Source organism: Tamandua tetradactyla, chromosome 1 (genome assembly GCF_023851605.1).
Source record: "Tamandua tetradactyla isolate mTamTet1 chromosome 1, mTamTet1.pri, whole genome shotgun sequence".
Lineage (NCBI taxonomy): Eukaryota > Metazoa > Chordata > Mammalia > Pilosa > Myrmecophagidae > Tamandua > Tamandua tetradactyla.
The window spans coordinates 55,835,286-55,852,835 of record NC_135327.1 but is presented as its reverse complement, the minus strand read 5'-3'; the positions used below and the strand labels follow the sequence as shown (position 1 = coordinate 55,852,835).

Below are 17,550 nucleotides of genomic sequence, written 5' to 3'. Positions count from 1 at the left end.
TCCAGCCACTCTAATATACTATAACTAAAAAGGGATATCTATATAATGCATAAAAATAACCTCCAGGATAGGCTCTTGACTCTATTTGAAATCTCTCTGCCACTGAGACTTTATTTGTCTCATTTTTCTCTTCACCCTTTTGGTCAAAAAGGCTTTCTCAATCCCTTGATGCTAGGTTCTGGCTCATCCCGGGTACTGGGAGATTTCTACCCTTGAGAGTCATGTCCCACATAATGAAGAGGGTACCGAGTTCACCTGCCGAGTTGCCACCCCAGGAATTCTGACTCAGCACAGGAGTGACAGGGAGTCAGAGGGATGTAGGGGGTGTTGTGACTATACGGGTGGTCTGGAGGATCACTCTGGCTGCAGGGGGAGAATGGGCTGGTGGATGAGGAGAGAGGACACCGGAGTGGAGGAAGGAGGTACCCTATAGGAGGCTGGAAGGGACAGTGGCCAAAGCTAGGCTTAACAGAGCTCTGAGAAAAATCTCCAGGTCCAAGAGAACGAGGACAGAGACTCCATGGGACCTGGGGACTGCTTGGGTGGGAGCTGCAGCACTGCACACTCTGGGGACAGGCGACACCGCGACCCTGGGCCAGATGCTGAGGACTAGGGGGTATAAAGTACCCAGGGCGCTCTCTGGCTTTCTCACCAGGGCTACTGAGTGGACAAAGATGCATCCCAAAGAGGAGGAGACCGGTGTAGGGAGGGGCCAGAGTGGTCAGTACAACAGACATTAAGAAGCCAATTCAGAATGTGTTTATCCATAGAAATCATCCCACAAAGGTAGTTTCGCTTTTCCGGGCTGGTCTCCAGGAAAGTTTACTTAACTGTAAAAATTAGTGGCCCTAACCTGTGACTCCTAAAGTACCTCCCCAGGTCCAGCTGTCAGGGGACCCAAGAGGCCATCCTTCCTGCATCACTTTCCAGGGCCGAGAAGCTACCACCTCATTCCCAAAGGGAGGCCAGGCCCCTTCTCCCAACCACCTGGGTTTCAGCTGGGCCCGGGAATAAACGGAGAAGGGGGTAGATCCTGCAGATTTTTACTGGGAGGACCTCGGGAGAAGCCAAGGCCATTAAGAGGCGGGGACTCTCCCACTACTTGCTCTGCTCTGATCTGTCTGTCTCCAAGGGTACAGAAGCAGGGACTTGCTAAATACTACTTAAAAATGAAGAACTCTGGGTACATGGGTGGTTCAGCGGTAGAATGCTCACCTTTCATGTGGGAGACCCAGGTTCAATTCCCGGACCATGCACCAAAAAAAAAAAATCTCTGTTCAGAGTACTTGTATATTTTACCAATTTTTCCTTTCATTTATTACGTTAGCTATTCTAATGATCTACTTTAAAAAAATTTTTTTATTTTAAAAATCAAATGTTAAAATCAGCTCTTCAGGTTTGCTCTTGTGAAGCTTATATATGTAGTGGAAAGTTTAGCCTAACTATAGTTATGCTTAAGAGACACTTCCGGAGGACCTCTTTTGTTGCTCACATGTGGCCTCTCTAAGCCTAACTCTGCAAGTGAAATCATTGCCCTCCCCATTACATGGGACTTGACATCCAGGGGTGAAAGTCTCCTTGGTGGCATGGGAGATGACTCCCAGGGATGAGCTGGCTCTGGCACCAGAGGATCAACAATTCCATCCTGACCAAAAGTGGGGAAAGAAGTGTAACCAATAAAGTATCAGTGGCTGAGAGAGTTCAAATAGAGTTGAGAGGCTACTCTGGAGATTTTTCTTATGCAAGCTTCAGTTAGACATTGCTACCTACCATAGCTTACCAAACCCCAACCAAAACCATTCCAGCCAATTCTAAAGAACACCTAGGGGTTCTTTAGATACAAGATTCTACAAAGGTTCCCTGCACTATGTTTACTTTCCAGAAATCTACCCTCCAGATGGGTCCCTGGACCAGATAAGTTCTGAAACCCAGAGGGGCCAGCCTCCCTAATAGATCAACTAGTTCCATGCCCCATCCCATATTATTGACAGCCCCTACCAACATGAAAAAACTAGAATGGCCATAGCCCAAATATCCTAACGAATAGGAGACGGTTCAAAATAGGAGGAGGAATTATAATAGAGAAGGCAGGGTTTAATAAATGAGTATGACTGCTGGATCATTATATTGATATTTCTTCTAGTCTCCAGTGTCTTGGAGCAACTAGAAACAAAAACCTAAAATTATGGAATTGCAACCCATATCAAACTCTGAAACCTGTTCTACAACTAATTGTTGTGTGCTTTGAAACTTACTGTTTTTCATGTTGTTTTTCACAATAAAAATTTTTTTAAAAAAATAGAAGAAAAATTAGTTCTTCAGGGAAGACAATGAGGTATTTTGTTGTTTTAAGAGAAAATGATAAAAAGTGTTGCTGATAGTGTCAAAGCTCCACATTTTGGAACCTCTAAATGATTTTTACTGGGAAATAAAACATGTCTTGGGAAGCATTCTAAAGTTAATAAAGACTGATTTACTTTTGTATTATCACAGATAGAGGAGAATGTTGGCTGTTTTCATCTCAGGAAACTGATCTAGATTTATAAAAATGTCCAGCAGCGTGATTTCATAAACCCTTTGGGAACAAGATATCCTCTATTCCCCTAAAACTATTTAAATCCAAATTTGGGGCTTAAATTGTTTCCCTTAAATATTACAAAATCACTCAATCAGCTATGAAAGCAGGGGCTTAAATTTGATGTTTGCTGACAGCCTTCAACATGCAGTGCTATTTTGGGGTAGAGTGGGGGAACGTGTCTTTCATTTCACAAACATATTTTTCTGGTGCAAGAGCTTTGTTCTGCTAGGCTGAGACGACACTGGGGTATTTGGTCCTGAGCTGTGCTTCTGAGATATTGATCATGCAGTAAGCCCAGGTGGCAGGCAAGCACCATTGCCCAGAAAGTCAGGCTTTGGCCAACAGCTGCCTGTGCCTGCATCACTCAAGGTACAATGAACCAGCTGGTGGCTGACGCAGCAGGCTGGCATCACGAGCACCTGGGCAGCCCTGGGTCTCTGGTTAGAGGCTCCAGTACACCATCGGTCACCAGATCTATGATCTGGGATCATGTACTCGACACAGCCGTGATCTGAGCAGGAGCCAAGAGAACTATTTTATACCAAGAATTCACTTTCAGAAAAGTAAAAAAGTTACCCAGATTAACCGCTTTCTATTCTCATAACTTAAAAAGCTAATAAGCTCTTATTACCTATTTCTACCAAAAAAAGTCTATCTTCTCTGGTATCCAAATCCCTGCAGTTAAAATATCTTTTAAAAATTTAGGCCTAAGAGTCACCCCCAAGAGAACCTCTTTTGTTGCTCAGATGTGGCCCCTCTCTCCAGCCAACACAACAAGCAAACTCACCACCCTCCCCCTCTCTGTGTGGGACATGGTTCCCGGGGTGTGGACCTTCCTGGCAATGTGGGACAGAAATCCTAGACGAGCCAGACTCAGCATCAAGGGATTGAGAAAATCTTCTCAACCAAAAGGGGGAAGAGTGAAATGAGACAAAGTGTCAATGGCTGAGAGATTCCAAACAGAGTCAAGAGGTTATCCTGGAGGTTATTCTTACGCATTAAGTAGATATCACCTTGTTCTTCAAGATGTAGTGGAGAGGCTGGAGGGAACTGCCTGAAAATGTAGAGCTGTGTTCCCATAGCCATGTTTCCTGATGATGACTGAATAATGATATAGCTTTCACAGTGTGACTGTGTGATTGTGAAAATCCTGTGTCTGATGCTCCTTTTATCTACCTTGTCAACAGACGAGTAGAACATATGGAATAAAAATAAATATTAGGGGAAACAAATGTTAAAATAAATTTAGTTTGAAATGCTAGTGATCAATGAAAGGGAGGGGTTAAGGGGTATGGTATATAAAATCTTTTTTTCTCTGTTTTCGTTTTATTTCTTTTTCTGCCATCTTTATTTCTTTTTCTGAATTGATGCAAATTTCTAAGAAATGATCATGATGATGAATATGCAACTACGTGATGATATTGTGAATTACTGATTATATGCAGAACAGAATGATCATGTTAAGAATGTTTTTGTTCATTTGTTAATTTTTAAAAATTAATTAAAAAAAAATAATATCTTTTAAAGACAGACACTGAGATTAGCGTTTCCTCGCCTTTAATCCAAGCCTCTTTTTAATGAGCACAAGTCTCTCACCTACTTTCAATATTATTTGATTTCAAAATTAACTACCATGAAAAATAAATCAAAGTGAGCATAATACAGATTTTATTAGATTACATGTGCTTTTATAAACCTCATGAGTTAGTCAAGCTTAGATAATGATACCCCAAAAGACAGAGCTGAAACATTTAACATAGCACTAGTGGCCCAAAACTGGCAGGCACAGCAAAGCCTCTCGTTTTCACTGCTCTTCAAATATGGCAGCCCCCAGTGACTATGTGCTGTGCCCCAGCCAAGTAAGACCACCTGTAGAAGCCAGGTTTGCAGCCAGAAGCACAGCGATCAGCTTCTGTGCTGGTTTGAAAGGATTTATAACACCCCAGAAAAGCCATGTTTTAATCCGGATCAATCTTGGAGGAACAACGGCCTCTTCTAATTCCTATTCAATACTATAGGTTGGAAAGCTGATAAGGTTTTCTCCACAGAGATGTGACTCAATCAATTGTGAGTTTTAAACTTGATTAGATGGAGATATGTCTCCACCCATACTACGTGGGTCTTGATTAGTTTATGGAATCCTATAAAAGAAGAAGTACTTTGGGGAGGGCTTCAGAACGCCACAGAACCACAAAGCACAGAGTCTATCAGCCAGCAACTTTTGGAGATGAAGAAGGAAAATGCTTCCCAGGGAGCTTCATGAAGCAGGAAGCCTGGAGAGAAAGCTAGCAGACTGGTGCCATGTTTGCCGTGTGCCCTTCCAGCTGAGAGAGAAACCCTGAACCTCATCAGCCTTCTTAAACCAAAGGATCCTTCCCTGGTCGCCTTTGATTGGACGTTTCTATAGACTTGGCTTAACTGGGACATTTCCACAGCCTAAAAACAGTAAACTTCCAACTTATTAAATTCCCCTTTTTAAAAGCTGTTCCATTTCTGCATTCCAGCAGCTAGCAAACTAGAACAGCTCCCTTCACCAGCGCTACCCTGTCCTTCTGCCTTCCCCCGAGGCAGCAGCGTACAGGAGCACCTTCAAGGTTCCAGGTATGCCCGGCCTGTCCCTTGGCACAGGCGCCTTCACCCCCCGGTCCTAGCCCTCCCCGCCCTCCCCGCCCCATCCCCATCCCACGGTGGCAGTTGTGACGGGAATGTTTGCTGTGCACATATTTGTGCCAGGTCGGGGCAAAGCACTTCAAACATCTTCCCTCAGGTGACATTTACAAGAGCTTAACTAGAACTGTCCCCACATACCCCTGCCATCCTCAAACTAATTTCAGGACAGGTTGAGGGTACCCTGCGGGCTACAGCATGCCACCCAAACAGGTTCCCCTCATCCTCCATTCTTTCCAGATGGAAACATGTTACAGATAAGCTAAATTCTCTGGTATATGAGGAATACGTAAAGAACACAAGCCAATAAGAGAAAAGGTCAACCTTCCAACAAGAAAATGACTAAGGAAATAAAAATGGTATTTGAAAAGATATTTAACCTTTCTAAGGAAGATGCAAATTAAAACTATAATGAGAAACATTTTCCACCTGCCAAGTTGGCTGAGAGCCCAGGCTGACCACACGTTCCATGCGTAAGCCCACAGGGAAGAGGGACTCATAGAGCTGACAGGGTGAAATCACCTTGACAGCGAGCTGTTTGGGGGTGTCTGCAACTTCCCAAGGAACACACTCCCCTGAGCCAGCAAGCCCCTTTAGAATTTATCCTTCAATTACACTCACACCTGGGTGAAATGACTTATGCACAAGGGCACTCACTGTAGCACCACTGGTAATAACAAAGTATTAGAAATAATCTAGAAGCCCCCATCAAGAGAAAAGAGTTAAATAAAATAAAGTACAGTACCATCATTACCATGGGTCACTCAAGTTATAAAATAGAAAGAAAGTGACTCTTTATATACTGACATAAGGAACATACAGAACTTCAAACAGTATGTTAGTAAATAAAAAGAACAAGAGTTAGACACACACACACACACACACACACACACGTACGTATAAAAGGCATCAGAACGCACTGGTAGGCATATCCACAGACTGTCTCTGGAAGGCTGTGTGGGAAGGAACACTGGGTAGCTGCAAGACAACATCATACAGCTTTTGTACTCATTAAATATTTAATTATATGACCATATTACCTAATTTTAAAATAAATAAAACTATAAAAATAGAACTCCTTTTAAGATCAATGAATTCAATTACAGGGCATCTGCTATGTTAATACCAGGCTGCCCTTAGGTGGCAAATCCTTTTGTACTGGCTGGAAGGAGACCCCATGACACCGTGTTAAATGGAATGAAGGTTACGGAGCAGTCTGTGAAGGAACCAGCCTGTTTACGTGTACACACATGCAACCGAGGGGAGAACCACACTTTCTGCTTCACAACCATGAAGAATGCTGGACCCTCTCCCTGGCTCTCACTCACTGCTCCCAGCAGAGCAGCCCCAGCGCCCGCCTGCCGACTGGTCGGCCCCAGAGCCCAAAGATGGGAGAATGCCATCTGTACCTCCTTGGGCAGTTCTTTCCCGGCCTTGATAAATATGCCACAAGAATGATCCTTCGGAGAGATAGGATGCTGATCTCCAGGGAGCCTAAGAAACTGCCCCATGCTCTGAGGCAGACCTACACCCGACTTGCCTCCAGATGGCCAGCTCTTAACTATTTCCCTTTGGAGGCCCGGCTGAGGCTTTCTAAAATACGAGGCAATTATCCCCCCTATAGGAGCCCACCCTGGGGCCCACAAACTTCTTTAGGCCCTGGAAGAAGAAACCTAACAACAGTTGGAAATGGTTGTTTCCTAGAAAAATTACATGGTTCCCCAAAATCGGATGCTTTAAAATTTTGGGGTTTTTTTTCTTTTATTTATTATTATTATTTTTTTAATTGGTTACATTTTATACAAGAGTCCACAGTTTTAGTCCCTAAGACAGATCCCCCATCTGCTTTATCTCAAGTTTAAGGGTGCACAGTGTAGAGACGGAGGGAAGTAGAACGCACACTTATCAGTTACCTATTGTGTATCTGGGTCTGATACTGACATGTGCGGTCTCGTTGACTCCTCGGACACTTCCAGATACAGATGAACTGAAGCTCCAAGGTTGAGTGAGCATCGAGGACCTCATAGCTATTAGGGAGTAAACAGAGATCTAAACTTAAGGCTCCATGGTATTTCCACAGCAGGGAACTGTTCTGGACAGATGGAGCCAGATGAAATGCACCCCTACCTGGAGCTAGTGGGAACGATGGGTGCAGACTCAAGGGTGTGCTCCAAACTCTCCCTCCAGTCCCTCAAGCCGCTATCGGACCCAAGGATTTTACGTGTAACTGTAATGCCTAACAGCTCCGTGTGCCACACTAGACAGCTCACCTGCTACCTGTGGTACAGCTCAAAAGACAAAGGGGTGGCAGGGAAGAATGGACACTTCACAAATGAAAAATCACAAACAGCCAAGGAATACCGGATAAAACGCATTCATCTAAGACTCAGAACTGAAACAATCAGATGCCAGCTGTCTATTAACAATGTGGCAGTCTTTTAAAGCCAATGCCCAGTGTTGGAGCAGGGCGGAGGAGGACACTCACCCACACTGCCGCAGGGAAGTGGAGCGGCTACAATACGGCTGGCACACACGAGGCTACTGCTCATACAGCAAAAGCTCAGACACAACCCAGGCTCCCAGCGGAAGTGGAAAAGTTAAGTCCATGACCTTGCTATTGTGCCATGATTACAAATCATGTATTCAATGGTGTGGGATATGCCAGGATGTGCTATGAAGTTAAAGGGCTTTATGAAGTAGAGCGTGCGCATTTGAGTGTGTAGATCTGAATTCTATAAAATCTGTACATTTACTTCAAATCTCTGGAAAGAAATACACCAAAAAATATTACCATGTTCTTCCTGCTGATGGGATTTTAAATAAGCGGTGTTTTTCTCATTATACTGTTCTACCTTTTCCAAATTTTCTGCAGTGACATATTTCTTTTATAAATGAATGAAGTTATACAAATAATAGAACAGTGACGGAAATAAACATATGTGGAAAAGACAGAGGAAAAGGACACATCAGTTTTCTTGCTCCTCCCATGTCACACCGACATAACATTTTACACCATGACGCCTGGGGAGAAATAGGTGCCTTAAAACATATAAAATTTAAAAGGCAGGTAATTACTGTCATGTAACCTCCGATATCTTCCTCCCTCAGGACTTCATCAAATCCTTACAGGCAGTTAACTTTTCCTCCAACAGAATGGTGGATTTCGATTATGGTAAAGAAATTGATCTAAAGTATCTTACTGTCTAACCATTAAAACTCAGGAGTCTGCCTACCTGGGCCTAGGTACAGGTTAGAAGTGAATGAGGAATTTAGGTATAGAAGCTTCGGCACATGTAAAAACCTAGAGGAAAAAACCTAGAGGAAAATGAAATTGTAAGTCCATGAAATTCAAGAGACACAGGTGGGAATGACAATCGGGGGCTGGAAAGGAGCAAGATGGGGAGGCAGGAGACCACCTGGAGGCTATCCCAATGACCCAAAGAAAGGAGGGGCAGCAAGGAGGAAGGCAGAGTCCCCGTAGCCTCAGTGACTGGCTCAAGAAGGCACAGTGCTGCTTCTGCTGCATGCCCACCTTGCCTGGCATGGTTTGGAGCACAAAGCAAGCATTTTGAAAAGAGCAGAACAGACAAGAAACCCTTTCAAAGCCCTTTCCCAGGCCAAGACTCTATGAATTTGGCCTCATGTAAGAGATAGTCAGCCAGAATGCTGATAACCTGTACACATCTGCCACAGTCAGCGACTGGAGCATACCTATATTTTATCCTCATTCATACCAAATTATGTTTCTCAACTATTAGATAGGTGTTTTGCATTACTAACATCTTTGGTTTCATTTAAAACTATGATAACTGTCTATTAAACTTAAGTTAGCTGCAAGATAAAATATCCGGAAAAAATATCCGAAACCTCAAAACCAGAGCAGGAGATACTTGTTTTTAAGAGCATCAAAAACTCTAGAAAGGAGAGGTAAAGAATCTCTTACCATAAATAACTTCATTTCCATCCTATCTTTTAGATATTTTCATTTCAAAGCATACACCAGCATATTCCTTTCCTAAAATGTGTTTTTCCCCCCAACTTAAACATTTTTAACAGAAAAGGCAGTTCACCTTGGTTGTTACATTTTGATCTGTCAAGAGTATCCCCTCTCCTAAACCATGCCACTACACAGCAGATCCAAACTCTTTATCTTACAGAGGAAGGAGAATTAAATCAATTCTCCAAGCTGACTCAAGCAAACGTCCTCTCTCTTCATTTCCAGACCCACAAACTGTTGATCCCAAGTTATAATAATCTTACAGAAAGAACATTTTTCAAGACAGCTGTTACCACCATCCAACCAAGACTTTGGATTTTAAGAGTTAACAACTCCAAGCCCTCTTTCTAGAAAGTACAAGAGAAACCCTACAGCAATAGGTGTTCATTCACAACAGTGGGTGTGCTCCAGACTTACTTGTTCTTTTTGTAAATAGGGCTATTTGCCCCACCAACTCCTCTGCCTTCTTCTCTTGACTGTAAATGAGCTACAAATCTGCCATCACAGTCAGGGGCTTAGAGGAATGAAAGCTGTTAATTGGTCCTTCTACCACCTCTGCTAACATTACTTCTCTTAAAAGAAGATCAGGATGAGGAACGCTGGGACAGGAAGGGAAGGAGAAGGGCAAAGGACCAGGTGAAGGAGAGAAGGAAAAAGCCAGCGCCTGCCGCCCTCGCTATGCTCCCTGCTCTCCCCCAGACCCTCCCGGCCTTGGCACTGCTCAGCTCACCCCTCCTTCTGCCCACTCACCACACCCATCGGACCACAGCTCCTCTGCCTCGGCTCTCCCTGGACAACTCTGGCGTCTCTGGCGAAGCTCCTTGCCCCTTCACTTTAAAGCTAGGCCACCCGGCCGCCCCTCCTCCCTGTAGCTCCTCCCTCACCCTCCTCCCCTGGGGTCGCACAGTGCTTATACTTCCCCCTGCCTGGGACAGGCTTCTTTTTCTGAGCTATCTGCTTATCTCTTTGCTTTACAGACTTTCTCACAACCAAGCACCTTCTCCTACCAAATACTTAATGTTTAAAAAAATGTTCCTTCCTTTGCCTCTCATTTGAAATGTGGGACAAAGTCTTTACCAGTACAGATAAAACCTCCAAATTGTTCATAACAAGCAGGGTGAGCCCTTCTTCCTCAGCCTTACTGAGCTCAACAATGGTCAAATGAGGCATGAGTGTTAAGTTTTCAGGAAGAGGAAGATTCACTTATAGTAGCTGCAGGGGATAGAGAAAAAGGACCCAACTATGTTTTCTGATAATTTCCAAAGCCAACCAATTAAAAAAATAATTATTTTTTAAATGCTATCCAGTATGTTCCAAATTTCCCACTTTAAGCATGTATTAGCTTATAATCAGAGAAGACTTTTCAAGAGTTTCTCCTACAGAGCTAAAAATGCCTTCAGCTATTTCATATGTAAGTTTGATTGCAATCAAGGTGACCCAAGAGTCTATCATCCAAACCAGGGCCCTTGTGAGAATAAGGGGGAAATATTTACATGTGTGCAGTAACAACAGGCAATGAGTGGGGCTGCCCTTTGCAAACCCAAATACAAAGGCCCTCTACTCATGCACCTGTATTTGACCTTTTTAAAACATCTTCCCAAACGGTGAAGTCAGAAACTTTGTTTGCTGTGCTAGAAAGTGCCCATGTAAATGATGTTCAGTTCTGATTTCAGCCACCTCACTCTGCAATGCAACAGGAAAACCTGGTCCCCGAAGATTCTGGATTCTCTGCCTCTGACTGGCAGAAGACAGTAGGCAGATGACTTCTCCAATGCAAAAGGATAGGTGCTTTCCTGACTGTAAGTGAGCACCCAAAAGAGCAGAAGCTTCATATTCATGACTATCGTTCATTACCTCCCCTCCCCACCCTGGTGATGGACAGTGGTGATGGGAGCACAGCACTATGAACGTACTTAACAGTGCTGAATTACATATCTGAGAACAATTAAAAGGGAAATGTTAGGTGGTATATATGTGACTAGAATAAAAATTTAAAAATGGGACTGCCCAAAAGTAAATGATGAGTCCTAATGTAAACTGTGGACTACAACTAACAGTGCAATTAGCAGTCACAGTAATAATCTTTTATCCATTGTAACAAAGGTACCACGTGAATGCAAGGTGTTAATAGTATCGATGGTATATGGGAACTCTGAATTTTCTGCATGATTTTTCTGCAAACCTAAAACTTCTCTAATTAAAAAAAATACTAAAAAAAAAACACTCTTGTTTTCTGTTTGTGTGCTTCTATTTCAACAGCAGGCACCACCACATGTCCAGGTGCCCAATGCTTCCATCCTGGGATGTTCTCAACTTCTCCTCCCTCCCTGCCCACAGCCGATCCAGCCCCGCCTTAGTCAGATCTGCCTCTGCAGCTCTCCCAAAGCTGTCTGTTTGGCCTTTGGGTGTCTCAATTCCCACCAGGCCCTCCAGCCTTGACCCCACAGCCTTTTCTCTGTCAGATACCCCCACCCACCCTCAACCACTCTGGAACCATCATCCTCTTGCAGGAACCTGGGCCCCACTGCCCCTTGGTGCTCACTGCAAAGGCCCTGGCCTGGCTAAATCCAATGGCTAGTCCTTATGGCTTGTCCAACTTGCTCTCACAACATTCCCTTCCCTCAGCTCCAAGGACAGGGCTGTCTTGGATCCCTCCAACCTCACCAGCCCCTCAGAGCTGAGACTTCTGGATTCCTTTCTTCTCTGGAAACTTCTACCCCCAAGTGCTTTTGCCCAATCCTTCAGCTTTAAATACCACCTCTCTGCTGCCGATGCCCAGGGGACAGCTGCAGCCCTGAGCCTCACAGCCTCACCCAATTTTCTACCGTGTCACCACTTGGATGTCTGCACCACCAACACCAAACTCCTGACTCCCCTGCCTCACCCCCTTGCCCATCCCACAGCCTCCCTCCATCTCAATACTTGGTAAACGCAACACCAAGATGCCCAGGGGAAAGCTCTGAAGTCATTCTTGCCCTTGCCATGTGCTCCACCCTCCTCCAGCCCCGGGCCACTTCCCACCACCAGCTCCTACCCCCAACACCCTGGACTGTGTTATTACCTAACTTGTCTCCCACTTCCTCCCTCTTCTGTCTGCTCCCCACTCAGCAGCCAGAGGGACCCTTGTGACAACAGGAAGAGCACTTCACTCCTATGCTCAATGCCCTCCAACAACTTCATGCCTAACCCAGGAAAAGTCAAGATTCTTACCAGGGCCCAGGAGGCGGACAGTCTCCTTATCAACAATGAACAACTATAGATTTGACTTACGGCCCATGTCTCCCTCACTAGAATGGAAGCTCCATGAGGGCAGGGATTTTAGTCTGTTTATTTGCTGCAGTTCCCCAGAGAATCTGTGAGAGGCGCTGGATGCTACTTTTTAAAAGGTAAGTTAATGGCCTGCAGGTCTTATGTGATCCGTCCCCATTCCCCATCTGACCTCTCATTCCAGTCCTCACTATCCCGTTTCCCAACTTTATTTTTCTTCACAGCAGTTATCACCAGGCACCATCTGATGCTTGTTTGTTTATTGTCTGTCTGCTCCCACAACCAGGACATGAATTCCACGAGAGGAAGAACTTGGAGTTTTTTATGGCTGTGTTCCCAGAGCCTCACACTGAGCAAGCATCCAACAAGCATTTGCTGAAGAGTCAGGTTCTTTCCCCCCTTCTCAGGATCACTTCTCACCTAGGCTGGTACATCAGACTCACTTGTCCCTCGGGTCTCCAGACCTACCCCTCCCAGCACCCACCATAGGAATTCTCCACCCCGACCTGCACTACAACTCTTCATCAGCACCCCCGGACCCAGCCCTGCTGCACTGCACTGTATTCTTCCCGCACTAACCTTGGCCTGGAAGAGGATGTAGCCCTACAGCTCCCCAGCTGAAAGGTCATGTCTCTCCGCTCTTGACCTGCTACAGCTGGACATTTTTTTTTAGGATTCTGATGCCATTTCTCTTGGAGTTCTACCTGCCTAGTCAGGCCCAATCCCATTACACAGCTGAGCAACCCCCCACCCCCACCCCAGTAATCCACAGCACCCCGTGCCAAATTCAAACCCTGACTCTTACGGTGTGCTTGCTGACTTGCCACATGTCCACGACTGGACTGTAGGCCATGTGGGCCAGCCACATGGTGGACACTCAAATATTTATTCAGTATTGAGTAACTGAGTATTTACTCAATGCAAGAAGGTATGCCTATGGGCTTGTAGCAATATATGGTTATGAAGAAAACACTAAGGGAAGCTGAAATGAGCTATGAATTTTTCTGAACACTTATGAATATTTTTCCATTCCTTGATAAGACTGAAATTAATAAAGCTACTCCTTATGCTTCTTCACCCCACACCCCCTAATGTCTCCAGACTGAACAATCTACTCTAAGTACACAACAGAGAACTAAATATTCTCATAGAGGTTGTTAAAAGAAACAGAACAAAAGCTCATGGAATCTTAAACATGCTCCCCAACTCCAAACTCAACAGTAAAACGCTGCGTGGACAGAACCGCAGGTTATATTACAGATGTGCCTGTGCCAACACAAGTTCAGGCCACGGGCTCTGCTTCTGCTGGTACTTTGCAGGCCCATAAGACACAACAGCCACCAACGCAGGAGAACGCAGCGCAGACACGAGACGCTTGCCTGGCTCCACTGCCCCACCAAAAGCCTTTGTGTCTGGCACTTCTTTAAGACTTCCTGCTATGTTCATTCTCCTGGTTTTAATTTCTCACCACCCTGCATTCTCCCCTACTGCACATTTCTAAGCTGCCTTTAAAACCATACAGCCGTGTATCCCGCGGGATGCAGAGGAGGGCTTCTGCTACGTGGCTCCTGGTCCAGCCAGCTCTGGCTGTGCGGTCTTGACAGTCCTGAATCCAGGAGCTCCATGTGCCTCTCAACTCTCGATCTTACTGCTACTTATCTGATAGCCTCCCTCCACAGTCGTATTTAGTCTTTCTTAAACAGATAAAACAGGTATCTGTTTTATTTTGTTTAAAGAAACCGATTCCCTTCTGTAAGAGTTAACAATCAGCACTTACAACATCTTAGGTAGCACCTGAACACAGGGTGCCCGAGGTGGCCTCTGAGATTCAATGAGGCCCCTAATCTCCCTCTGCACTCCCACCCCGCGGTCTACTCAGGCAGACCCTCTCAGACGGTCCTGAGGAACAGCCTGGTCCCCCCTCTCTGTCCCCCACGTACCCATTCCTAGATGCCTTAACAGCAGACAGCCTCTTCTGACTCCAAAGCAAGCAAGGACATAGGAGATCCCAGTTCCGGGTCTAGCATGACCCTCGGAAACAAGCCAAAAAAGACGGGCAGCCACATGCAGCTAGCAACCACTTGATTAGTGCAGCTAACTGAGGATCTGAATTTTTAGTTTTATTTAACTTTAATTAATTTAAACTTAAATGGCCACATGTAGCTAGTAGCCACTATTAACAGGTGGCATAGATCTAGAATAAAAGACTAACGGTAGAGCTGCTGTAATGGCTACTCTTCAATATTTACATTTTTAAAAGCCAGGATGAAGTAAGGCAAGAGCAACAGTGAGCTGAAGGCAAGAGACCCATCCATTCCTGATTCCAAGTCGCCTACTTGGGGGTGTCACCAACAGGGTAGCACTCACAACTCGCCACCTCTTCCTCCACCAAAGCCACATCCTCTCCCGCCAATCGGACCACCCACCCTTCCCTGCCTGCACCCCCCCTCCACGGGACTCCATATCCAGCACTGCAAACCCACAACTTCTCAAATTAAATGCATCATTTCCAGTGCCCTGACTCCAAATTAGGACTTTCCCTGGACTCTCTATATTTTGTAATGGCACCATCCACCCACCCCCAAGTTCCATAAAATTGTCCAAGGCCCTAGTGTCATCCTCCCTTCACCTTCTTTTTCTTGTCCTCAGAATCTGAGCAGTCTTCTACCTCTCACCCACGTTCTAACTGCTCGCACTTGAGGTCAGGCCTTTGGCATCTTCTGGCCCTCCTGTCCCAACCCTCCCTGACTTCAACCATCATTCCAGAATCCTGGGGCCTTCCAGGGACTCCTCAAGCCCCCCATGGAAATCCCCATGGCAGCGCTCACCCTACATCAATCACCCTACATCAACTACAACGGTTAAATCAGCTGACTCCCTGTCCCACTAACTGCATCTGGTTCACATCTACTCAGGGGTAGAGTGTGAGTTGCAAAGTTTTATACGTAAACATGTACCACCTTTTATACAACATGCATTTAAAAATATTGCTAAGTAATTACTATAAAGGATGCCTATTCTCCCTTCTTCTAAATGCACTGGCTCATTTTCTACACCATACCCAAACCATTCTTCAAAAATTTCTAAAGCACAATTTATTGGGTTATTCCCCAGGTCAAAAACCTTGAAGGGCCTTTCTGTTGACGGAATAGATGCTTCTAACCTTTTCAATAAATCACTCAGGAACCACCCCCCCAGCCCACCTTTCTGTCTCTTTCTGCCTAGAGGAACTGGGGGCTGGGCTCAGGCTGGTCCCGCCCTTTGCACTGTCTTTTCTACCATCTCAGCAGGTCCCAAAGCTGCCTCCTTTCCTTTCAAGGTCATTGCCTCCAGAAGCCAGCAGAGCCAAGAGCCTCTTCTCCTCCTCTCACAACTCTACCTGTCCTCTCCCCACACAGCCCCCCTTCCTGCATGAAATCATTTCATATGAGACATGCTTGAAAAATCAGGAATCCTATATTTAAAACTACTCTTGAGAATCCCATAGGAATACCACCTTACAATCCAAAATATCTTTTCCCAATGCACTGGGAACCCCAGTAGCAAAAAAAAAAAACAAGGGAAAAAACCAATTCCCCCGGTCAGCAACATCCTCGATTGTCATCCTTGCTCCTGCTGGGTGACCACAAATGCCACCAGCCAGGAAGCAGGAAGGGACAAGCTGTAATCCCCCCTCCTCTGTCTATCAATGAGCAAAGCATTCAAAACAGTCTTTTATTGTAGTCTTAGTTTTCCTAGGGTGGCAATTTCACTGGTGATTAAACAGTCAACAGTGTTCTTTTTTTTATTATTATATTACCACATATTTTCTAAAAAAATGTCTACACCCCCAAATTTCATCACTTCAACTATTTCTTTATAAACATTCTTTGCTAAGCTTTGATTTTCATCTGTTTCCCTCCTTTTATTTCCCTTCTCGCCCTTCATTGGCTTTGAGGGAGTCCAAATTAAAACACGTGGCAACCCTGGCTCCATGTCACTGCGCATGCTCCCCTTACAGCTTCTTCCGAGGCACTGCTCTCTCCTCCCAGCGGCTCCACCCCAGGATTCCAACCCTACTGCTCCTCTTTTTGGTTTGGCTTGGCACAACTCTAAAAATTATTTTCTTCCTTTTAACGCTTACTTGTATAGTAGCCCTGGACTGCGATAAAAACTCTACAACATCTTGAATTAAACTACTCTAGCATTAACCCTCTTTATAATCACATGTTCCCTCACATTCCCCAGTGGTGGGTCTTGTAGGGACTCCTGCTGCAGATGGGTCTATAAATCAATGCTTTGAAGGGTACTCCGTCCCACCCTCTAAAATAGGATAACAGTGAAGGGAAAGAAATAGGAATGTTTAAAAAAAAAAAAAAAAAGACAAGCATATCCACCTACAAGAAACAAAAAGTAATGAATGGGGCCAAGGTCTAGAAGCTGTGGGGTGGTCTTCAGCTCCTGCAGGGAAATGGAACTGAGGGTCCATGCCCAGTGGGGACGAGAACCAGACCCTCTTATCAAAGCCAGGGCCAGGCAGGTCTCCCACCTGGTTTGCACTCCTGGGGGAGGCCACCACTTTGAGACCCAGTAGGGACTAGGTCCAGAAAAGGAAACTGCAAAGCCACAGGGAGCACCAAGAAAAGGAAGTCCAGAAGGGACCAATCTGAAGATTTCAGTCCAGATGAAAATACTAAGGCATTGCCTGTTGTAAAATCAATGCAACATCTCTCTCTGAATTAGCAAGGTTGAAAATCAAAACCTGAATGCAAGTTAAGGTCAACCTAGATGCCCGAGGATGTTGGGTCCCTAACTTTCTTACTGGATCAATACCACAGTGAAGCAAATCCTACACTATGGTCTAGAAATCCTAGAATGCTCTTCCAATGTTAAGAGAAAAACATCTCAAGGCAAGTCTGAGTGTTCCCCCCACCCACCCATTTTTAAGTTTTAAACACTTTATGTAATTTTATATATATCAAGTCATAATCCTACATCTGGAAAAATCTTAGTATTAGATATGATGAATGTGTGATCCCCCTCATCTGACTGCTGTCACTTA

The 17,550-nt window shown here is 44.9% G+C and overlaps 1 protein-coding gene across 12 annotated transcripts in view; it reads right to left on the bottom strand.

The window, feature by feature from the left end:
- SLC23A2 (solute carrier family 23 member 2) overlaps window positions 1-17,550 on the bottom strand; it is a 123,052-nt gene that overhangs the window by 52,630 nt on the left and 52,872 nt on the right. Inside the window, exon 1 of one of the 12 annotated variants that reach the window (XM_077116326.1) lies at window positions 9,993-10,068. The exons of 10 other annotated variants lie outside the window; for them this stretch is intronic. In XM_077116326.1, coding sequence (XP_076972441.1) covers window positions 9,993-10,001 — 9 coding nt within the window. In that variant the 5' untranslated portion in view covers window positions 10,002-10,068. Of the gene's footprint in view, window positions 1-6,142; window positions 7,227-9,992; window positions 10,069-17,550 lie in introns of those variants that run through there. One more of the 12 variants, XM_077116334.1, reaches the window with a different exon arrangement.